General features: G+C 39.7%; 1 protein-coding gene across 1 annotated transcript in view; it reads right to left on the bottom strand.

Annotated features, from left to right (window-relative positions):
- CASTOR2 (cytosolic arginine sensor for mTORC1 subunit 2) overlaps positions 1-25,080 on the bottom strand; it is a 222,599-nt gene that overhangs the window by 112,368 nt on the left and 85,151 nt on the right. Inside the window, exon 2 of the mRNA XM_077296452.1 lies at positions 6,103-6,173. Coding sequence (XP_077152567.1) covers positions 6,103-6,173 — 71 coding nt within the window. The remainder of the gene's footprint in view (positions 1-6,102; positions 6,174-25,080) is intronic.

The following is a 25,080-nucleotide window of genomic DNA, read 5'->3' as shown; positions in this document are numbered from 1 at the left end:
GGTGCAGAGCACTATATGGCACACCTATGGGGCAATAATGGACGGTGCAGAGCACTATATGGCACAGCTATGGGGCAATAATGAACGGTGCAGAGCACTATATGGCACAGCTTTCTATGGTACAGCTATGGGGCAATAATAAACGGTGCAGAGCACTATATGGCACAGCTTTCTATGGTACAGCTATGGGGCAATAATGAACGGTGCAGAGCACTATATGGCACAGCTATGGGGCAATAATGAACGGTGCAGAGCACTATATGGCACAGCTATGGGGCAATAATGAACGGTGCAGAGCACTATATGGCACAGCTATGGGGCAATAATGAACGGTGCAGAGCACTATATGGCACAGCTATGGGGCAATAATGAACGGTGCAGAGCACTATATGGCACAGCTTTCTATGGTACAGCTATGGGGCAATAATGAACGGTGCAGAGCACTATATGGCACAGCTATGGGGCCATAATGAACGGTGCAGAGCACTATATGGCACAGCTTTCTATGGTACAGCTATGGGGCCATAATGAACAGTATGGAACATCTATTTGTATTTTTGAAATTCACCGGTAGCTGCTGCATTTTCCACCCTAGGCTTATACTCGAGTCAATAAGTTTTCCCAGTTTTTTGTGGCAAAATTAGGGGGGTCGGCTTATACTCGGGTCGGCTTATACTCGAGTATATACGGTAGTTATTAATGACAGTGGCTGTAAATTTAGGGTTGTTGTCCTACTGTAGAATAAATTTGGAGCCAATCAGACGTCGCCTTGATGGTACTGCCTGATGGATAAGTATCTGCCTGTTTTTTCCTCAGTATTATTATTCTCTTGACCAAATTCTCAACTGAAACCCAAACTTAGAAGGAAGTTATTTTATCACTGTCCAGCCCTTCAGCAAACAAACTGCCTGTTTCAGCCAAATATTTCCCATTTTTGATTCATTAGTCCAAAGCAGCTGCTATCATTTTTTCTGCACCCAGTTCCTAATGTTTGCATGCATAGTTGAGTCATTTGGCCCTGTGACCATGTTAAATGTATGCTTTTTGGCAGAAATTCTTCCTTCGACTCTGGCCAGACTTTGAACAGTCGATGGGCGAAGTTGTGTCTATGGTCTTCAACATTACCCATTTCTTTATGCTTCTTCAAAAGGAGTTTGAACAATACATATTGAAATCCCAATCTGCTTTAAAATTTACTGGGGAGAGACTTTGTTGATGCAGTATAACCACCCGTGTCTTGCTGCTGTACTCAGATTTGCAATGGTGTATGACCTGTGACAAAAATTCGTTTTACAGAACCACACCCCTTTGAAGTTGAGTTCGCTGGTCCCCCAGCCTTAAGCCTCCTACACAGATGTTCTTTTTTACATTTAATGTCTGTGTTTCAACTTCCATATCAAAATGATCATTATCACTAGTTTGCTACAATTGGTTGCTAAGGTACCTGGCAATAATGCTACAAAATCCCTGAGTTTGAGCAACAGTACCTGGATGAACTGATGCTGATTTGAAGGCTAAAGTGGACACAGCAAATATTGATTTGACTTATGGTAGATTTTTCAGTTAGTCATTTAATTTAGAATGTGTTGTTAAAAATAAATTACTGAACACCTTTACTTTTTAGAAGCACTGGTATTCTGCAGTATTTTTTCGCACACTTGCCTAAAACTTTTGCACAGTACTGTACATATTTATTATAATTTCATATGTTTGAGATTCAAGCACAGGGTCTATTTCCCTGAAAATATATGATGACAATTAATCAAAGGGATGAACTGTAAGTCACTCTCTTTAAAGGAAATGTCTAAGATTTACATTTTTAACTCCTGCAGTTTAAATTTTCAAACGTTTACATTCCATACATGAACTGTACTCTAACCCCCTTCACCCCGACCATATTTTCACCTTCATGACCAGGACAAATTTTACAATTCTGACCAGTCTGACTTTATGTGGTAATACAATTGTGTGAAAAAGTGTTAGCCCCCTTCCTGATTTCTTATTCTTTCGCATGTTTGTCACACTTAAATTTTCCAGATCAGCAATCAAATTTAAATATTAGATTTAGATAACATAAGTAAACACAGAATGCAGTTTTTAAATGAAGGTCTTTATTATTTAGGAAAAAAGAAATACAAACCTAGGGGGCCCTGTGTGAAAAAAGTGATTGCCCCCTCCTCTTTAAACATAAATTAACTGTGGTTTATCACATCTTTGGGAAGCAGAATTCAAATTCCCTTAACACATCCAGACCTGAATCTTGCCACACCTGTTCTCAATCAAGAAATCGCTAAATAGGACCTGCCTGACAAAGTGAAGTAGACCAAAGGTCCTCAAAAGCTTGGCATCGTGCAGCGATCAAAAGAAATTCTGGAACAAACGAGAAGCAAAGTAATTGAGAGCTATCAGTCTGAAAAAAGGTTATAAAGCCATTTCTAAAGCTTTGTGACTCCATCAAACCACAGTAAGATCCATTATCTACAAATGGTGAAAACATGGAACAGTGGTGAACTTTCCCAGAAGTGGCCGGCCGACCAAAATTACCCCAGGAATGTAGCGACGGCTCATCCAAGAGGTCACAAAAGACCCCACAACAACAGCCAAACAACTGCAAGCCTCACTTGCTTCAGTTAAAGGTCAGTATTCATGACTCCAGCATAAGAAAGACTGGGCAAAAATGGCCTGCATGGCAGAGTTCCAAGATGAAAACAACTATTGCGCAATAAGACGATAAAGGCTCATCTCAGTTGAACCAGAAAACAACTTGATGATCCCCAAGAATTTGGAAGAATACTCTGTGGACTGATGAGACAAAAGTTAAACTTTTTGGAAGGTGTATGTCCCATAACATCTGGCGTAGAAGTAACACAGCATTTCAGAAAAAGGAACATCATACCAACAGTAAAATATGGTGGTGGTAGTGTGATGGTTTGCAGCTGTTTTGCTGCTTTAGGACCTGGAAAACTTGCTGTGGTAAATGGAACCACGAATTCGGTTGTCTACCAAGAAAACCTGAAGGAGAATGTCCGGCCATCTGTTTTTGACCTCAAGCTGAAGCACACTTGAGTTATGCAGCAGGGCAGTGATCCAAAACACACCAGCAAGTCCACCTCTGAATAGCTTAAAAAAAAAAAAAAATTAAGACTTTGGAGTAGCCTAGTCAAAGTCCTGACCTTAATCCGATTGAGATGCTGTAGCATGCCTTAAAAAGGCAGTTCATTCTCGGACACCCTGCAATGCGGCTGAGTTACAACAATTCTTCAAAGATGAGTGGGCCAACAACTCCTCCAGAGCCTTGTAAAACACTGATTGGCAGTTATCGCAAACACTTGCTTGCTTTTGATGCTGCTAAGGGTGGCCCAACCAGTTAGGCTATCATATTTTACACAGGGCTCTGTAAGGTTGGATTTCTTTTTCCCTAGATTATAAAAACCTTCATAAAAAATGGATGTTGTGTTTGCTTGTGTTATCTTTGTATAATATTTAAATTTGTTTGCTGATCTGAAACATTTAAACAAAAATGCAAAAGAATAGGAAATGAGGAAGAGGGTAAACAATTTTCACACAACTAAAGCCCCCGTCTCACATAGCGAGATCGCTAGCGAGATCGCTGCTGAGTCACAAGTTTTGTGACGCAACAGCGACCTCAGTAGCGATCTCGCTATGTTTGACACGTAGCAGCGACCAGGCCCCTGCTGTGAGATCGCTGGTCGTGTCGGAATGGCCTGGACCTTTTTTTGGTCGTTGAGGTCCCGCTGACATCGCTGAATCGGTGTGTGTGACACGGATTCAGCGATGTCTTCACTGGTAACCAGGGTAAACATCGGGTTACTAAGCGCAGGGCCGCGCTTAGTAACCCGATGTTTACCCTGGTTACCAGTGTAAAATGTAAAAAAACAAACAGTACATACTCACCTTCGCATCCCCCGCCGTCTGCTTCCTGCACAGACTGAGCGCTGGCTGTAAAGTGAAAGCACAGCACAGCGGTGACGTCACCGCTCTGCTGTTAGGGCCGGCACTCAGTCAGTGCAGGAAGCGGACGCCGGGGGACGCGAAGGTGAGTATGTACTGTTTGTTTTTTTACATTTTACACTGGTAACCAGGGTAAACATCGGGTTACTAAACGCGACCCTGCGCTTAGCAACCCGATGTTTACCCGGGGACCTCGGCATCGTTGGTCGCTGGAGAGCGATCTGTGTGACAGCTCCCCAGCGACCACACAGCGACAAAACAGCGACGCTGCAGCGATCAGCATCGTTGTCTGTATCGCTGCAGCGTCGCTGTGTGTGACGGGGCCTTAACTCTGGAACGCTTCAAAATTCCACGGATTCAGAGATTGCTTTTTTCATGACATACTGTACTTCATGATAGTAGTGTTCGATATGACTTGCGTTTATTTATGAAAAAATGAAATTTGGGAAGATTTTGCCATTTTCAAACTTAATATTTATACTCTTAAATAAACATAACAAATTTCCCACATGTCTAATTTCCCTCAGCACAAGTTTTGAAACATTATTTTTTTTTGTTAGGAAGTTAGAAGGGTTAAAAGTTGACCAGCGATTTCTCATTTTTCCAACAAAATTTACAAAACCATTTTTTAGGAACCACCTCACATTTGAAGTGACTTTGGGGGGCTCATATGACAGAAAATACTCAAAGGTGACACCATTCTAAAAACTGCACACCTCAAGGTGCTCAAAGTCACATTCAAGAAGTTTGTTAACCCTTCAGGTGTAATACCAGAATTAATACAATGTGGAAGGAGAAAATTAAAATTTCACTTTTTTTCCACAAACTTTTACATTAGTCCCAAATTTTTTATTTTCATCGGGGTAACAGTAGAAAATGGACCCCAACATTTGTTGTGCAATTTCTACTAAGTACACCGATACCCCATAGATAGGGGAAAACTGCTGTTTGGAAGCACAGTAGGGCTCGGAAGGAGCACCGTTTGACTTTTGAATGCAAAAATGGCTCAAATTGAGAACAGACGCCATGGACAAATGATAAAATGGACCATACAATTTGTTTTGCAATTTCTCCTGAGCACACAGATACCCCATATATGTTTGAAAACTAATTTTGAGGCACAGTGCAAAGCTGAGAAGGGAAGGAGTGCCATATTGGTGTTCATATTTTGCTAGAATGGCATGAGGGTTCATTGGCAGAGCCCCTAATTTGCCAAAACAGCAGAAACCCCCCCATAAGTGAAGTCATTTTACAAACTACACCTCTCAATGAATTCATCTAGGGGTGCAGTGAGCACCACGGGTGCTTCACATAATTTTATACCATTGGGCAGTGAAGAAAAAATTTATATTTTTACCACCAAAATTTAGTTTTATCCCCAGATTTTATATTTTCACAAGGGAAAATGGGTAAAAATGGCACCAAAATTTGTCACAATTTCTGCTGAACATGGAAATACCCCATTGTGGCTGTACAGTACTGCTTAGACACAGCAAGATTTATTTTTTTACACGGTTTCTCGTGCAGTATAAGTGATTTGATGATTTTATTATTCGGGTCAAGTCGAGGCAATTACAGCGATACCAAATTTATATTTTTTTTATGTTTGGATGTTGTCACAAAATAAAAGATGCTTTTTTTGGTAAAAAAAAAAAAAAGATTTTGCATAATTTTGCATAGCCATATTTTGAGAGCTAGAATTTTTCCATATTTCTGCCGACAGAGTCATATGAGGGATTGTTTTTTGTGGGAAAGGTTGATGTTTTGAATGGTACTGGTAATGGGTTTTTTTATCGCCTTCTATTAAGATTTTTGGGAGGCATAATGAACAATAACTAGCAGTTCAGGAATTTTTTTTATGCTGTTCTGCATGTGGCAAAATTGATAAGGCAACTTTATTATTCGAGTCAGTAACGATTACAGCGATACCACATTTATATGATTTTTTTAAAGTCTTTGCGCTTTTGCACAAAAACAATTTTCTGGAAAAAAATAATTATTTTTGCATTGCTTTATTCTGAGAGCTATAACTTTTTTGTATTTTTCCACTGATGGAGCTGTACGGCAGTTTATTTTTTGCGGGACAAGATGTTGTTTTAAGATATACCACTTTCATTTAAAAATCCATACCTAGAAAGCCTTCTTCATCCACGATAATAGTATAGTCTTCTGGAGTTTCAGTCAGGCTGAAAAACTTGCACCTATAATTAAAAAAAGACAGACAAAATTTAACAGTGAAGCCTAGATCCCTAGATATTACGAACTTCAACCAATTTTTTGTGCGGAAACCCTCAATGAGGTATCCAAAATTCTCATACTTCCCCCTTAAAGAGGACCTTTAACCATTACAAGGTAAAATACCACTCATAGCATATGTTAAACTGACCACGATGAAATAGTGGCTGCAGAGCTGAGAAAAATTTGTTTTTATTTATTTTTTTAATGTCTCCTCTCTATCACAATTATCAGCTTGTAAACTTTAGGTTATGATTTATGCTATAGTTTAACTGGGCGTTACCAGAGATTGGTCTCTGGAGGTATGTGCTTCTTCCTCTGCATGAGGTTGACCAATCATAAACAGGCAGAAACACACAAGAGAAAAAGAACACTCCCTACTCACTGATCTCTACAGCAACTGCGTAGAGATAAACCAAAGCTGAGTTATGGATTGTTACAAACCAGTCCAGATCTCCTCTTAGTCTCACAGTGCTGTCAGCTTTTACCCTCACTGTCATGAGATGAGATCTGGGAGTGTTTATATTGACATACAATCAGTGAGGAGAGGATAGAGTGTTCTTTTCTTACTTGTATGATGCTGCCTACTTATAAGTCAATCTAAATTTTAATGGCCTATTTCGCCAAAAAGGAATTAAAAAATTATGTTTTACCTAGCTCTGGAGCCACTATTCCACAGGATGTGGCCAGTTTAAAATGCTCAAACTGGTCAAAGGGTTAATCCCATCTTTGTAGATGATTTTTGTTGGTTAATCCTTATAAAAACAACTTTTGCAATTTACTGTTTATTAAATGTGGAGCCCCTTCTTGATATAGTAACAGTTTTCTATTGTTTACAGCTTGTTGCCTAGAAGGCCGTCTTGCCATCTTGTAAGCTCAGCAGTGAAGCTGGCTGGGTTTAAGAGAGAACAGTGCGCTCCTGCAATCCCGCTAGCTTCAAAGCAGTGTTTACAAGTTTCAAAGATCATAAGCACAGTTCATGCTCAACCACTGGGGATAGGCAGCAGTTGTGGTCGGTCACCTACGCAACGACTGGCAAAATGTAAGGACCCTTGACGCGGGTTGCCAGCTTACGTATTGAGGCCCCAATATAAACTAATACCTTACATACATTGATTTTTTTTGCACTTTATCTTGCAGGGTGCGGTCGGACCAAGATGGCTTTGTAAACTGTGGCCTCTTCACACAACATGCATTCTGTGGCACTGGGCGGCCCGCATATATGTGCGTCAGTAATAGGCTGTAAACCAGATGCTTTGCATTGCCTGTGTGAACAACGCCACATACAGAATATTATCGCTTATCTTTTTGTGCACTAATGCCAAACAGCCAACACTGGATTGAAAGTGGTTGTTTCATCGGTATTTTTTGCACCTGTGTTTCTGCCATCGTTAATCGGGTCTGCTGCTCCCTGCTAGTGCATTTGGTTAGAGGCTTCAGCAGGTAAACATCTCTGCATTTTTCTCTGTGACTTTTTTCACCTAGGCAACGAGCTTCATACAAAAGAAAAAAAAGTGATAATATCTCAAGAATGGCTACAATTTAATTTTTTTTGTACAGTAAATTGCAAAAAGGCTCGTTTTTACAAGTAATATCTAACAGTACCCATCTAGAAAGATGTGAACAACCCTTTAAAAGGTATTTTACCTACTTTTGAAGCTGTTCCCCATCCACAGATTAAGGGATAACTTACTGATTGCTGCAGATCTGACTGTTGGGCCCTCCACTGATCCTGAGACCTGGGCCATCTCTGGCAGTCACATACAGAATGAATAGAGCAGAGGTTCATACGCTCAACATCCACTCTATGAACTCAGTACTAGGACCACCAGCATCCAGTATATTATCCCCTATACTATTGATAGAGTGTTATTTAAAGAACAAAGTAAAACCTATTTAAAATCTGACACCACTGGTACGATGCATTTTGGCATCTTATAGTGAATTAAGACCTGTGCAGTAGTATTAGGTAGAATAGAATAAAAAAAACTAAAATACTATCACAAAACATCACCAACCTGTACTAGAAAAAAAAATAAAGAGTTTCATAATATGTTATTACTCATATGCTAGTGAATCAGTGAGTAGGAAATACAGATTTATATACTGTATCTACAATATATTCAACAGCATTGTATAGGAAACGTACAGACCACCTATGCATTCTCTACATAGGTATAGGTGTACCTGTAACACAAACCCATTACATTTATTTAGTTAACTGTTGAACAAGCTTGCATTTTTAGAGTATAAGATAAAAAGATACTTTTACAAAATCGGTTTAACTGGAATAGTCTTGGGGGAAAAAAAGAAAAATCATACAAGCCATAACATTGTGGTCCCTGGGAACCCATAAAGCCTCCCAGCCATATAACAGCATTAATTCCAACTAAGCAGTGATGTAATCATGGACCACACAATGATAAGTGGTTGGTCGAAATTTTGTGCAAAGGTTCAACATTCCGTAGCATTGAATACTTATAATAACATGCTCTAGTTATGGTATTTAGTCTTCAAGCATCTCCCTTTCCCTGGTAGGCCTGCAGCGTAGAAATGTTGGAAAACATATGTCTTGTTTATATCTTGGCAGCTCACAGAATGTAGCTGTATTATTAGATCAGACAAACCTCATAGTGAACAAAAGCTTAACCCATGGCACAATTACATCAGTGTGGCTCATCGACTAGCCCCCCTCCAACCTCACACCTTCTTATTAACACACGAATGCCAGCATCTCACTCAATAGAAGTAAGAATGATGACTGCCACTTCCCTGCACCTCTCAATAAACCCTTAATCTATATTTTCAGTAATTAAGCCATTTAAGCAGCAGCCTATCACAGCCAATTTATTCTTCAAGATGCAACAACATTGCCAAACACAAGCAGATTCCAAGGTGAGAGGAAGATGGTTATATATAGCAATGGAAACATGCTTTTCTTAGATGACAGGCCTCTAACATGAAAATAACACTTGGGTCTATATGAAACGGATATTAATATGATCCACAAGTGTATATGTTCAGGCATTTCTGGACTTCAGTGGAAAGGATAATAATAATATTTATATCAGCACAACTTCTCCCACTGAAAACATTCTCTAGACCACATTAACAACACTACAGGTACAATAGTGTTAGAACTTAAAGGATTTATTCAGGACCTTACCTTTTTTTTTTTTTTTTTTTTACTATGGGCTTAAAAACTAACGGGTGTTTAGTTGCTAACTACCTGCCTGTTCTACCCAGCGCAGGCACCGATCGGTCACTGACTGCTCCTGCCAGAGGTTAAGCAGCTCAGCGTCAACAGAGTTGCTCTTCCTCTTCTGGGCTGCCCTGTCATCGTCATGCTGATTGACAGACAGCTCCCCGCAGTTAGGCAGCAGGGAGCCGGCAGTCAATCAGCATGACGTCAGCAATTACACCCCGTCAACAAAGCAGAGCGGAAAAAACTGCTCTGCTGAAGTGACATTACTGGAAGACATTTAATCACCAGCAAGAGCAGCCTGTGCAGGCAGAGATTAGGGCTGGGCACAATAGGCAGGTAGGTAGCAACTACCTGCCTGTTTTATTTTTTTTTTGTTTTTAGTCCCATAGTAAAAAAAAGTCTTGGATAAACCCTTAAATCATCATTATTATCTACACCCATGCAGAATATTGGCTTGCCAGCATTGAAGAGCAGCTTTACATTTATGAACTGAACCAACTTACTCCCACTCCACTTTCATCACCAAACAGGAAACCAAAGATGAAGAACTTCTCACCTATTGCCGCATTTGCAATCTTCTAATGGATGTAATTTAAAGACACAGAAATTGTGTGGTTTATCACAGGAGGACAGATTTTCTGCCCATTCTCTAGCTCTACCTCCAATGCAAATGTGAACCTGGCCTAAACCTACAACAGAGCCCGCATGCAGAACTTCTAGTAGTTTTCTCATATTACTCCTGATACATTACTACACAGGAGGTCTACAATAAGAAAACAAATATAAGGATAGAAATGACATTTTATTGTGCAGACTTAACATATCAGAAACATTAGGTACATTCTTCATAGAGATGACAGGGGTCCTAGAAAACTGGCCAGACTGCACATTTTAGCTAATCCAGTTTCTACTTGTTTCTTACAGTCACAACACAATCCTCTCCACTGACATTGAATATTGGGTCAATAAATGTAAAATGTAACCTGAAGAAGTGTGGTTTTAATATGCAGAACAAGGAAGAGATGAGAAGTTACTGTTCAGCATTTGTAATGATGAAAAAAATGAATTTTTTACAGGATCTCAAACTACATTGTAAAAACTCTGCTCGGCAAGCCAGTCTAATATGCATTCTGATGGCTAAATGGCCTGAATAACTCAGTGATATGTTTTCATCTCCGGGTAGCTCCACATTATTAAATAGTCATGAACCTTGGTGAGAGATGCTGCTTTCTTTCAGCAGTATTCATGAAAATGTCTCAGAAGCTACTTGGCCGGGTCAGATTGCATGACCAAGAGAACAGCGGTAGATCAAGCGTGACAGCCGCAGTGTCAGGATAAATCCTTCTGTGTTATGTCACATGGATTCATTATATTATTCTTATCCATTTGCAATGTTTTCTTATACACTGAAGAAAAACAGTATAAAAAAAAAAAAAGTATATTGAGCATAAGAATTATCTGTTGAAAAGGTGTTTACGTCTACTACCACCTACAATGGAAAGTTTGGAACAGATAAAGAGATAAAGTGGATTAACGGACATAAAATCAATGGCAATATGTGACTATTTATGCATTTAAGCCCAAGAGACATTAAATGAATTTACAAATTCTATAAAACTGATGGAACAGGCAATCAATAGCAGATTGGTGGGGTTACTGCATCCCTCCCTGATCAGCCTTAAAGCAGCTGGTTGGTGTGTGGGGGTGCAAAAAATTCAACCCTCACAAATCTGACATTAATGGCCTATAAAAAGGAAAAGGAATCAATTCTATAGAACTGGAAAACGTATTTGACGGTTAATTTTCTATGCTGAACCACTGAAGAGCATAGCATGGTATAGGAGAAGCAAAGCAGAATAAGATTTAGCTTTGCGGGAAAAGATTCAGTAGAAATTGCTTATTATTATACGCTTAGGAGTCTAGTGGGTCCAGTGGACCACCCACTGGACTCCTAAGAATATAAAGAGCAGGGCGTTAAATAATAAAAAAAAAAAATTACAAATCATACTGAATCTTTTGCCAGATCTCTGCTCAGATCTCTAATATATGGCCTGCAGATCAAATGGTTTGTTCACCATGATAAACTCTCTTAGAAATCAAAATGAGAAGACTTTTGGATGTGTAAAGGTTTGTTATTTAAGCACTGTAAGCACAGATTTAAAACAAAATCTCTGAATATCTTCCAAGATGGAATTTGCTAAAGCAGAGCACCATATAGAGTACCTGTTACGCACCAGTCTCGGATCCGGGCTTTGCTCCCCTCACCCCGGTACGCTAAACTGTTGTGCTCTATGCCGTGCTTTGCAGATGGCCTGGCATGATTCCATGCGCTCTGCCCGGACTTCTATAAGGCCTAACAAGACACACCTGCATCTTGGTATTCAGACTTTCTAGTTACTCCTGAGTCCTGTCTGCTACCTGTTCTCAGTATTCCATGACCACTGCTTTGTGTCTGCCTGCGGCTTCTAGAACATCTCCTGTCAGCTTGCGGCTTTCAGTACTTCTGCTAAATATCCACCCATGGCTTCTAGTACTTCTGTTTCCGGTCTCTGCTACCTATTCCCTATGCCCACCCGGACCTTGGGCTTTGAGGATCCACCTCACCTAATGAGCCTAAAAGTACTGGATGAGATATTTATCATGAGTCAAGGCATCTCTTTACACCATAGAATTAAATCATAGTATTCTTCCTGCTAAAAGTCGGTACAAGGATTTCTAAAAGCTCCCATTAATCTCAATATTAAATGCACATGCACAAATTGTATTACTTAACTCTATAGCTGTATATGGATTTCATTACACAAATTGCAACATTTGGGATCCTTGATACCAACAAACTAAACACAGTGTTCTGATCTGGTAATTTACTTTGACTAAATTGAGCACACTTTGCGGAAAGAGTTTTTAAATGTTGGAATAATTACCTGGATGTCACTAACTAGGACAGAGATCAGTAAACATCTATTCCTATCCAGTACAGTTTATGCATTCTACTGGAAAAATTATGCCTGAAATTTAGAGTTATTAAGCTGAGCACTTGGATTTTATCTCCACTGATAAAGTGTCATAAAATTGATAGAGGAATTCTTCAAAGTGGAAGGTGTTAATATCCAATTTCACACAGAGCACACTGAGGACTGCTAGAATTATTAAAGTTTGATAAAATGTATTTATCACCAGAGTTATTACAAGTGATGGCAATAAAATGGAATGTTGAAAGGCAAGACTTTCAAAACATTACAATCATGATGGAAAGTTTCATGGTATAGCTACTGCCCCCTGCTCTCCATTGTACTTTTATATTCTTGCTTGATGCTAGGTAGTACAAACTGCCATTATCTAAAGGGCTTGTCTACTACCTTGATATTGGGGAATTTTCCTAAAAGGTAGATCAACTATATCAAATTTATGGCGATTGAACATCTTGCATCCCACCGATCTGTTGTTATCAATTCCGGAGGTGGTTGGATGTAAACATTGTACTGAAGTGGAACAGCACAACTTGGTACGCTTGCCGAGAACTGCAGCTCAGCTCCAGTTGTGTTGTATTTACTGGGCGGTTTAATACCACAATGCAACTTTATAGGGGTTAACGGTTCATTTTATCAAAATCTTACACCAGAGTTGCAGACTGAAATTCCGCAACCACAGGGAATCTCAATGCCAGTCAACTTGGCTGTTCTACCTGGAAAACGCTCCAATTTTGGGAATTCTTGGATGATTTGGAACAGTAGAAAGTATGATAAACAACAAGACAACTACCTTTGATTATTGGATGTGTAATGAGCTGATACAGTTTGGTAATTAATTTAGTTTCTTGTAAATTAATGGCAACAAATATATCAGGCATTTCATTTTTTATTCCAGCAATTAAAAAAAAAACAGGTCAGCAGGTTTTTGCTATATAATCTGATATTATAATAATTTTATTTCCATAACGTCAACCTATTCTGCAGCAATTTACAATTCAAAGGGGACATATACAAAAAATATCAGACATTAAATAGTAGCATGTAATTCAACACATACGAAGAGGAGTGAGGGCCCTGCTCATAAGCTATGAGGAATTGGGGGAGACATAAAAGGGAACGGTAAAAAGTGTATCGTATGGTCAAGTCCTCAATATAATAAATTTGGTTATATAATAAATAGGGTAACTCAAATAATGCTACATGAATGCACCAGCCAGTATCTGTATAAGTACAGATAGAGAGTATTAAGTACATAGAGAGTGTATAAGCAGATGATATGACGGACCAGAAACTGTGGAAAATTTAGGAAGGGCAGTAAGGGAATAGTTATATTAGTCAGGTGAAATGTGTTTTTAGGGCACAGTTAAAACAACGGATTCTGGAAATTAATTGAATTGTCAGGGGTAATGCATTCCAGAAAACTAGCGCAGCATGAGAGAAGTCTTGGAAATGGAGTGGAAGGTTTGGATTATTAAGGATGTTAGTCAAAGATTATTAATGGAACAGAGAGCAGGTGTAGGGTGGTAGACAGAGATGAGGGAGGAGATGTAGTGAGGTACAGAACTGTGGAGCGCTTTGTGAGTGAAAGTGGTAAGTTGATACTGTATTCTGTGGAAAATGGGCAACCAGTCAGAGACTGTCACAGGATGAAGGCATCAGTGTAGTGGTTGGAGAGGAATATCATCCTGGCTGCTGCATTAAGGATGGATTGAAGAGTGAAGGGTTCAGAAAGAGGGAGACTGATTAGTCGAGAGTTGCAATAGTCCAGATGAGAATGAATAAGAGCAACAGTAAGAGTTTTTGCAGAGTCAAAAGGTAATTTTGATCTGCAGCGTTTTTAAAAAAAACGCATGTGGGGAAAAAACGCATGTAAACGCGGCAAAACGTCGCGTTTTTTTTAGACGCATGCGTTTTTGCATGCAGAAAAAAAATGCCGCGTTTTGCGGCGTTTACATGCGTTTTTTCCTGTGTTTGCATTTTTAAACGCATGCTGAGAAGTGTATGACAGCTGCCAATCATCAAAATCAACTAGAAAACCCACTAAAAACAGAAATAGCTAGGGTTAGGGTTAGGATCCCTAGTAACCCTAGGGATCCTATCCCTAACCCTAACCCTAGGGATCCTATCCCTAACCCTAGGGATCCTAACCCTAACCCTAGAGATCCTAACCCTAACCCTAAGGGTTAAGATCGTAACCCTAACCCTAAGGTTTAGGGTTAGGATCCCTAGGGTTACTAGGGATCCTAACCTTAGGGTTAGGGTTAGGATCCCTAGTAACCCTAGGGTTAGGGTTAGGGTTTTCTTGTTTTTTCTTGTGTTTAGGGTTAGGGTTTTCTTGTTTTTTCTTGTGTTTAGGGTTTTCTTGTTTTTTCTTGTGTTTTTCTAAAAAAATGCATGCGTTTTTAACGCAAACAAACGCATGTGCTTAAAAACGCATGCGTTTACATAGACAGAAATGCATTTTTTTGCCGCAAATAAACGCATGCGTTTTTTTGCGGCAAAAAAACGCCGCTAGAAATTACTACATGTTGCATTTCTGCAAATGAACGCACGCGTCAAAAAACGCATGCGTTGCCGAAAACGCGTCAAAACGCACGCTAAAAAACGCATGCGTTTTTTAATGTTAAGTATAAAAAAAACCGCATGCGTTTTTTAGCGCTAAAACGCTGCAGATGAAAATGCAAGTGTGAAACCAGCCTCAGATCTTTCCTTCACTCCTTATAACCCCAATACAGTGGGCGTGCTGCTTGGGGGTTATGATAGAACCAAACACGGAAATAGCATTTTCAGGTTTAGGTAGATTAGTGGAGGGAGGAAATACAAGAAGTGCAATTTTTTAACAGATTCAGTTTTAGATAGAGGGAGAACATAATGTTAGAGACAGCGAACAATCACTGGAATATTGTAGTAATGCGGGGGTGATATCAGGAGATGTGTACGATTGGGTGTCACCAGCAAAGAGGTAGTACTGAAAACCAAATCTGCTGATGGTTTTGTCCAATAGGTGAGGTGTATAGAGAAAAGAGGAGGAGCTTAGGACTGAACCCTGAAGAACCCTGACAGTAAGGGTATGTGCACACGTCAGGATTTCTTGCAGAAAATTCCTGAAGAAAAGCGGACATTTTCTGCAAGAAATCCGCATGTGTTTTTCTTGCGGTTTTTACGCATTTTTTGCACGTTTTTGACGCGTTTTTCCCCAATGCATTAAATAGCGGGAAAAACGTGAAAAATGCGCAAAATTAATGAACATAATGCGTTTTTTTACCGCGATGCGGTTTTTTTTCGTGTTAAAAAACGCATCATTTGCACAAAAATTGCAGAATGCATTATAATTGATGGGATGCATATGTATGCGTTTTTTATGCATTTTTATTGTGTTTTATAGCGAAAAAAACACGAAAAAAATGCAACGTGTGCACACAGCCTAAAGGGAAGAGGAGCCAGTAAAAGATACAGTGAAGGAGAAGTCAGAGATCAGAGAACCAAGAGAGGGAAGTATCCTTGAGACCAATAGAATGGAGGACAGGGAGGAGGATCTAGTGATACACAGTGTCGAATGCTGCAGAGAGATCCAGGAGAATCAACAGAGAATAGTGACCATTGGATTTAGCTATTAGTAGATTATTAGAGACTTTAATAAGTGCAATTTCCGTAGCATGTAGTGAGCGGAATCCAGACTGTAAAGGGTCAAGAAGAGAATTATCTGAGTGACCACAGATTAGAGAACAGTGGACCAAGGGTTCCAGGAGTTTAGAGATGAAGGGAAGATTAGAAACAGGTCTGTAGTAAGCAGTGAAGTTCTAGTCAAGGTAATTTTTCTAGTCAAGGTGATTTTTTTAATAATGGGTGTATGATGGCCTGTTTGAAGGAGGAGAGAAAGATAGCGGTTAGATGAGCAGTGACAACCGGGGAGAGAGACTGAAGAAAATGAGAGGGAATAGGGTCAGTGATGCAGGTAGATGGGTGAGAAGAAGCGAGGAGTCTGGTAACTTCTTCTGTGACCAGTTCAAAGACAGAAAGTGAGCTTGATGAAGTGCAGGAGAGAAGATGATCCATGATATTAAGGGACTGTAATTTTTTTCTTTTAAATAATTGACCAGATAGTTAGTGGAGAGGTTGGTGATCAGAGCCTGGGCTTTTGGCCTGAATATGGGACAAAGACTCAGATTGCATATTAAAAACATGGTGACAGTTTTAATTTAAATCTATATATGTTGAAGAAAAAAAACAAACATCTGCCCTTTTGTATGTGTCCTTTGTGGTAGCAGCAATGAATGGGAGTCAATGGTCAGAGCAATGTAAAAGACTATTAAGCCCCCACATACACATTAGATAGCTGTCGGATAAATATTCCTTCAGCCGATTGGTTTGGCTAGACGCTCCCATAAACAGGCTCTGCCAAGTGCTACTGTGTTCTCTATGAAGGCGCAGCTGTCAAACATTTCTGATATATTCATCTCTTAGAGAATAAAAGGAACAGCAGTCTAAAATGAGACATGTCTTATCCCTAACTCCCCTGACAGAAGTCCCACATTTACACTAGAAAGCCAAACCTGTCAATATTGGGCTAATCTAATGTGTACGGGGGTCTTTACAATCTCAAAAAAAATGTACTAATCCTTATCCCTGATAATCGTGAAGAACCTTATGGAATATATAAACCAGTAAAACATCTGTGAATGAGTGTTTGCCTGAAATCTCATTCTATATTCTGCTGGTGTAAATGTGCCAGCAATCACCAGAAGAACCAATAAAGAGTTTATGTTTGTCAGGTGATTGGATCAAAAGCATCACTACTATCAGCAGCACTGTTATGATCTGGTGGCCTAAGAGCAGCATGAGACGTACTCTGGAGAAGGTGGTACCTGTACTGACCGCAGACCCTGAATATAACACCGCAACTAGAAGTAGCCGTGGAATGTACCTAACACTCCCTGGACATCTCGACACAGCCGGAGGACTAATTACCCCTAGAGATAGAAAAGGGAAAACTATCTTGCCTCAGAGAAAATCCCCAAAGGATAGACAGCCCCCCACAAATATTGACTGTGAGAGGAGAGGGAAATAACCTACACAGACTGAAATCAGAATTTAACAAAGGAGGCCACTTCTAGCTAAATAGAAAGGATAGGACAGAGTACTATGCGGTCAGTATTAAAACACTAGAAAATATCCACCACAGAAAATACAAAATCTCCACATCTAACTAAAAATATGGAGGGTATATCTGCATCTCCAGAGATACCAGCTTGGCTAAAAAAATCCTTATACAGACCAAGCTGGACAAGACAAAAACATGGAAAAGAACTGAACAATAAGGCCCACAGCATGTGGACAGCAAAAATCAAGGCCAGAACTTATCTTTGTTGAAATGAACAGCAAAGCAGGAGAGACCAAGCAGGGATGTGAATCCTCCAGGAACAATGGGCAACTGGCACTGACTGAAGGGTAGAGCAAGACTAAATAGCCCAGTCAGAATTGCAAAAAGTGGCCACACCTGATAAATGCTGTGATCCAGAGACAGCAGCACTACCACTTATAACCACCGGAGGGAGCCCAAGAACAGAATTCACAACACAGCACATTGCCAAGTGTAAACAGGAAACGCTGGACTGATATCTAAAAGGATAGATAAGGATTTTCATAGCAACTACACTAGCCTTCCTTACTTCTCAGGTCTAAGAGAATTAGGTAATAACATTCCCAGGTTCGCTTTAAGGAGCTCCCACAATTGCCTTGTAATTCGGGAGTTTAGGTAGATTAGTGGCTGTCCTAAATACAGAGATAAGCTTTTTCTGCTTGCTCCAATCCAGCAACTAAGTTCATTTTCAGGTTTTCCATAAAATAAAGAACAGCAAAAGTCATTTACCATCTCCTTAACCATAATGCATTATGCTATTGTGAGCTATAACAAAAAAAAAACGCTCCCAGTAGATGCAGTACCATTTTGCTTATGCACTTTAAGAAAAACAACTCAGTTTACTTCTGATATAACGTGGCAGGTAATATTAGTTAACTATAAAGCTAAGCTGTTATTGCAGTTGTGTCCATGCATTAAGAGTTTTTATGAATACCTAATAGTATATGCCTTTAGCTGGTGACAGATGTCCATTTTACATGTTCTTTGGTGAGCCCTTTGTGTTCCACATTTTCTAAGAAATTGACAGGTTTGTTTTTTGTTATAGACAAAATGAACTACATTGGTGCTACATAAAGCTGCAAGTGGCGAAGAAAACAGGACTTATATCCTAGGCAGAGAGCAATGCTAACACTCATAAGACTGTACTGCCTGGCAAAAGTCCATTCTTTACCGGACTATTTACTGTTCATATTTACACCAGTACATTTTTACCTACCACTTTTCAGATGGTATGATCCAATGGCCCAAAGTTAAAGGGGTTGTCCAGCCTTGGGCTAAAAATCTGCAGTCACTTTATGTGATTCCCACCTTGTGAATCTCACATCGTGCACACTGCCCACTGTGAGGAATCTCCAGTGCCAGCAGCAGTGGGTGAGTGACCACATGTATTTATTTTGCATAAATGAGGTGACCTACTGACTAGACTCGCTCAATGCAAATGTATTGCACAAGGCCATCAAGTCTAGTCAGAATGTGACCAAAAGTATGATAGCTCCTGGGGCTGACACCGGAGAATCCTGACAGTGTGCAGTGAGCGCGATGTGAGGATTCAGAAGTCTGCAATCACTCTAGGTACTTGTATTCAGAGGCCAGACAACCTCTTTAAAAGGGTTGTCCAGTGAAAGCAATTTATCACCTATTCACGGGATAGGTGATAACTTTCTAATCGGTGAGTGTCCCATCACCAGGACCTGCACTGATAGGCAGAATTTTTATCTCTGATGAGGAACGTCCTTTTTTTCCTTACAAAATGGTGCAGCATGTTATCGGAGAAAGGACATATGTATTAAGATTTACTATTACATACTGTTTAGATGCATACTTGGATCTATCTGCCCCCGTGCAGGTTGAGGAGTGGATCGGTGACACAAAGGGTAAGGAAACCATGGACATTTCTTTGAATTCATCTACTACGAAGAGGACACCTACCTTTCTGGATTCAACTAGAACATTATTCTGCAGGACTTTTCCTAGAGTTTAAGGTTCGGGTGGGTTTAGGGATTGAGAATATGTTATTATGAAGTTTGTATTATGTTGGGGAAAAAATGTTTAATAAAAATTATCGGTGTGGCAGGTCAGACGTCGGACCACCGCTCCATTCATACTTTGTGGGGCCCGCTATCCCAATGGAGAATGAACGGGCAGTGGTTGAGCATGCATACTGCTGCTTCACTCTAGGCGGGGATGAATGTTCCCTGTTCTGTCGATCGGTGCAGGTGCCATCAGTCAGACACTCACCACTCCACTCTCCTGTGGAAAATAAATTGATTTCACCGGACAATTCCTTTAATGTATATGACATTAGTACAAGCATACAAATCATATCACATGGATAATAGAAAAATTAAAAACTATATCATTTTCACTAGTAATTCTTTTGAAGAATTCCCTTAAATATATGGTTTGAATTTCATTTGTGACAAAAAGTCAAACCTTTATATAAAACACTGAAATTCATCACGAACATTGCCGGGAGACTTTGCTCCCACAGCAACACACTGGCTTAGTCACTGATTTTTGTGCGGCTCATGACCTGTGGATTAACTGTGTTTGGCCCAGCAAATTCAGCAAGTATGGATGCCAGCTAAGCAGAAGGAGCTTTACCATGAAAAGACATTTCAGGCTCCGGCAACAAACGAAATTGTGCTAAAATGGCAATCCAGGAAATTCTCAGGCTTAAAAGGTCCAGTACTATATAGTATTTTGTTTAATGAATACTTACATTTATAAAAGAAAGAAATCTTTTCTTGCTATCAGTTATTGCTATCAGTTTACTCTTTTTCTGAATTAAAAAAAATATTTAGAAAGTCTGACAATCCTCCTGGATACTAAAATTTAAAGCACATGTCAGGAATAAAAATTCATTACCATAACCTCACTGTGACAAGCAATTTTTCTTACTGATTCCCAAAAGGAACCCTGTCTAAGAAAACAAACAGCTAGACTAATTTGGTCAGGATGGAGGTCGCTTATCATCCTTTCATTCCTTGTATACTCTCTATATTGACAATAAATATATACTGCATATCTAGAATAAAGTTTAGCACAAAATAGATCAAATTGTTCTCTGCTGATATTTGGTAACATTCCAGCGTGGAAACATAAGACTAACAGTGTGTCAGCTGTTTTTTAAAGAAATATTATGGGCTATTTTGATATTTGAATAAGAATCTTTCATTGAAATATTGATTAGTTATACAGCCAGCAGGAAGTTAATGAGTTGAGATGACCAAATCAATTAGAAGTGAATCGAATTTGAGTCAACTTTTATGAAATTCCCAGGTCCCCATGAATTTGAATACTTTACGATTCACTTCACGATAATTGCCTCCCCAACAAACAAGTCAACAAAACCTTAGGAGCATGCGTTTTCCTATAATGTCTTGCAGCTATCTCATCACATGGTGAATCACAGCCAAATCAGGATTGACTGTCAAAGCCTGTATAAAAGTCAAGGTAGGGAATGCAGCAGTAATTTTAGGGTGATTTTAGGATGAGAATATGTCAGAGCTCACAGCTCAGCGATATAGGTAAGAGAATTCTCTAAAACATTGGAAAAATACTCAATCCAGCCAGTAAGGAGTTGTACAACTGTAGCACTGAAGAATATGAGTCTTTGAAAATTGCAGAGATTCAATTCATAGGTGGAGAGGAATAGAGCAGCCAGTAGTAGTGCCCGACTCAATATGATAATGATATGATGTGGATAGCATTTGATGAGCTACATTTTGAACTACAAATTGACTTTTTTTTTGTTTCATTTCATAATACACTAAAAAGCAGGATCACAACAGCATAATATTTTTTTACCGAAAAAAAAGTCCGAAATGAATGTGTTAATGTCAGATGGTGTGCTTGATTGTCAGAAGTGATTGTACCGATTTGCATTTCTTAGACTTTTTACACTTGCCGTAATTTTCACAGTCTGCCGCAAAAATGGGCCGCAAAAATCTTGCGGATCGCCGTTTTTCTGGTTTTAGAATAGCAGGGAAAAAGTAAGGAAAAAAATAACGGTGATCCGCAAATAAGTTCATGATGGTGCACTGCAAAAACAAGCTTCAGTTGTTTTTGCGGCCCCATTGATTTTCAAAGGGGTTGTGTCCGTAAGCCAGGAAAAATATTAAGCAGGCTCGATATTTTTTCAAGGCCGTAAACGGCCCTCACGGCCATACGGCGCTCCGACAAATTTATGCGGCCAGTTTTGCCAGCCAGATAGAAATCTATTGGGGCCGCAAAAACGGGCTGCCAAATCATGGCAAGTGTAAAAGAAGCCTTATGAAACATTTTGAGAAGGGGGAAAAAATTTATTTTGTGTTTAATTTAAATACAAAAAAAATAATTCTCTAAAATCCAGACCCTAAACTGCGACTGTCTACTTCATAACCTGGGTGTAATTGCAAATAATTTTTTCCCTGTTTTACTAAATAAATTTTGCATACATATACTCCATGCCAATATAGAGGTCTGTTGGTAGTAGCTTTGTCGTCATGTACTTACCTTGCACTTCATATTTTGGGAAGGGGGTGAATTATGGAATTTTTTTAAAAAATGTAGATATTTAACTGCATGTCTGTTTTAGCACACCTGTCTTACTAGTCCAGTTTGACAACCCCACATGCCATACTAATACTGAAAACAAAATGTGGAAACAGGTTGCAGTATGTGTACCTCACATTTCTTACCACATCCTTTAAGCAAGGGTTAAATAATTGGGGTTGAAAAGACTGTCAAAAGTTAATTATAGTGTTGAACAAAATGTATAGTAAGAGAAAAAGTGTAAATAGCACTTTGTAGGATAAAAGAGAAAAATAACCATACCATGGCTAAGTATGTGGAAGCTGCTGGCAGCAGAAGAAGCACTACAACCACTGACATCAGCTCTCCATATAGTAGTACTACCAAATGCAGGCTACAAATGGACTTCTTTGCCTCTGAAAAGTGTATTAGTGGGAAGGGTACAAAGGGTGTTACGGAATATCTGGCACTCATCTCAGTCACACCAGGATGAAGTAATCTCTGACAGCGACACTGTCAGTTTGAGTTAGTGTTTGCACAGAACAGTCTGCCTGATCACAAGAGATAATTGTTGGACAGTTTTTAAACTACCGCTTTATCAAGGGGATAAAGCGGTGCATTTGACATGTGAAACACGCGTCGGGGTCCTCTACACCTGGCCCAGGGCCCTTTGATTTCTGCCCGTGGTAAGTCTTGCCCCTCTTTGTGGTTACTTTTGGACGGATTTCATTTGATATCCTCCTTGAGGGGCTTTCTTTGCCGCTTCATATACTACTGCACTGGCACTTTATCCAATATATTCTTCCATGCACATTCGGGCAGTTGTAATTGTTGGTTTCCTGGTTCCTCTGTCTCTATCCTGCTGTTGTTTTATCGTGCACAATTTTGATGATTATATTGGTTATATACGGTATGTATTCTATTGAATTATCAATAAATATACTTTTTATTAGCTATACCTGAGTGCTCCTTTTTCTACTTTCATATATTTATCAACTGTAATGTACATTCTCAGAGGAAAACAAAAGAACATCAGGGGGCACCGTTACAAGTAGCAAGATTTAAAACTTTTTTTTAATCACAATTATTAAAAAAAAAAGCATGTTTTAATGTAACAGGGAATGTACTTTTAATCAAGCCATCAAAAAACCTCTGTAGGGCAGTCAACATGTTGTGAATTAAGTCAGGTAGCAACACTACACTAACATTTTGTAGCAGTAATTTCTATATAATCAGGGTCTTACTTGCATTATAGTGTTACCTGCCTGTAGCCAAGGCTGTGGAGTTGGAGTCGGAGCCACGGAAATTGAGGAGTCGGAGGTTTGGCTTTTGCGACTCCACAGCCCTGGCAGGGCTGTGGAGAGTCAGAGTCGTGGAGTCGGAGTCGCGGGCAATTTTGGTAGAGTCGGAGTCATGGAAATTGAGGAGCTGGAGTCGGAGGTTTGGCTTACGGACTGCACAGGCCTGCCTGTAGCAACAGCTTAGACAATGCTGTATATTCTAGTTACATGTAAGCACAATAATGTAACATTTTGCCTTCAGTCTATAAACAAGAAATACATTTTCTTTAATTGGAGAAATCAGCAGTCTGATTCCATTTGGTTAAAGTCTTTGTATCCCACAAATCAAGTTCTCCCCGTAGAAGTTTCCGTAAACAACCAGATAGTATTTCATGTGTGTGGCAGTGGAGAATATCATTGATACCAAAGGCAGCTGAGAAGCTCTTGTGAAACCAACTGCTATTCAAATCAAGACCTTTCACATGCAAATAAAGCCTACTTACTATGCAGCACTGCCATGCATACAGTATGTAGCAATGCAGTCATGTACCTGTTGTGTGTATTAATTAAGGGGTAATTACATCCAACATTTAGAATCAAATAACTATTTAAGTATATCCATTTAAGAGGAATTTGCAAGCAAACTTTTATAAGGATTCTATTATTCAAAGTTTATGGAGCCGGTCACCTGTCAATACCAGCGGACTTTTCAAAAAGGAGCGGATGGTGCGGATTTAGTCTATAAAAACTAAGTCAGCGGCAATCATGCTAAAGAGAATACACAAAATGATGCAAAGTACTGAGTTAACACTACCATGCAAAATCTCCAGAAAGGCATTTAACCCAGTACATGTGGCAACGTTATGGAACGTTATGTTTTTTGAAAACATAAATAAACAATGGGGCAAAAAGCATGAAAGAAAATAAAAAAGCATGTATCCCCAAGGAGTGAACCCCTCTATCCCTGAGGGGTAAACCCCTCTATGACATGCGATAATCTTTATGATACCATCTCTTTAACACTTAAAAATACTAATGCCCAATACACTAACTAAAAAAATGCAAGAAAAAAAAGGATCCAAGAAATTATTCCCTTAGCCTTTTTTTTTTTTTTCTTTGATCCTATTTTGTCTCACACTCCAATAAAAAATAAGAAAGTAAAAAAAGACTTTCAGGGTGTCTCCGCAGCTCTGCTGCACCTCCACATCTTCCTACTCTCCCATGTATGGCAGTAAGACAAATAACTGCAGCAGCGGCCTCACTGATTTGACCCAAGTGCAGTACAAAAGGAAAAAAAGAAGTATGGCCGAGCTCTTCACCTCAGGCATCAAGGGTTTCACAAGTTAAAAATTTAACTAATTAAAGGGCCACTGTCACCCCCCTCCAGCCGTTATAAACTAAAAGAGCCACCTTGTGCAGCAGTAATGCTGCAGTCTAACAAGGTGGCTCTTTTAGTTTTTGCTTCAGCTATTCCCTCAATAAAGCGTTTTAAAATTTGCCCTAAATACCTGTCTGCAGACCTGGAGGCGGTCCGAAGCCTCCTCTGTGAAGCTCCCAACTGCCGTCACACTTCTCTTCTGGGGCGATGGTCGCCGCCCCCTTCGCGCTGTTTTTCTTAAATCCGGGGCCTGCGCTGTGCGTGCCTGCCTGGGACAGGCGCAGTCTTCATTGTCCGTCATAGGTCAGATGCAGACTGCCTGCGCGGGCAGTGCGGCCACCCTGTTGCTGAATCCCCGCCCCGCACTGTGTTATTCATTATGC

The sequence above is a fragment of the Ranitomeya variabilis genome, chromosome 3, assembly GCF_051348905.1.
Source record: "Ranitomeya variabilis isolate aRanVar5 chromosome 3, aRanVar5.hap1, whole genome shotgun sequence".
In the NCBI taxonomy this organism is placed as follows: Eukaryota; Metazoa; Chordata; class Amphibia; order Anura; family Dendrobatidae; genus Ranitomeya; species Ranitomeya variabilis.
Note: the sequence above shows the minus strand (reverse complement) of the source record. Positions and strands in the feature narration are given on the sequence as shown.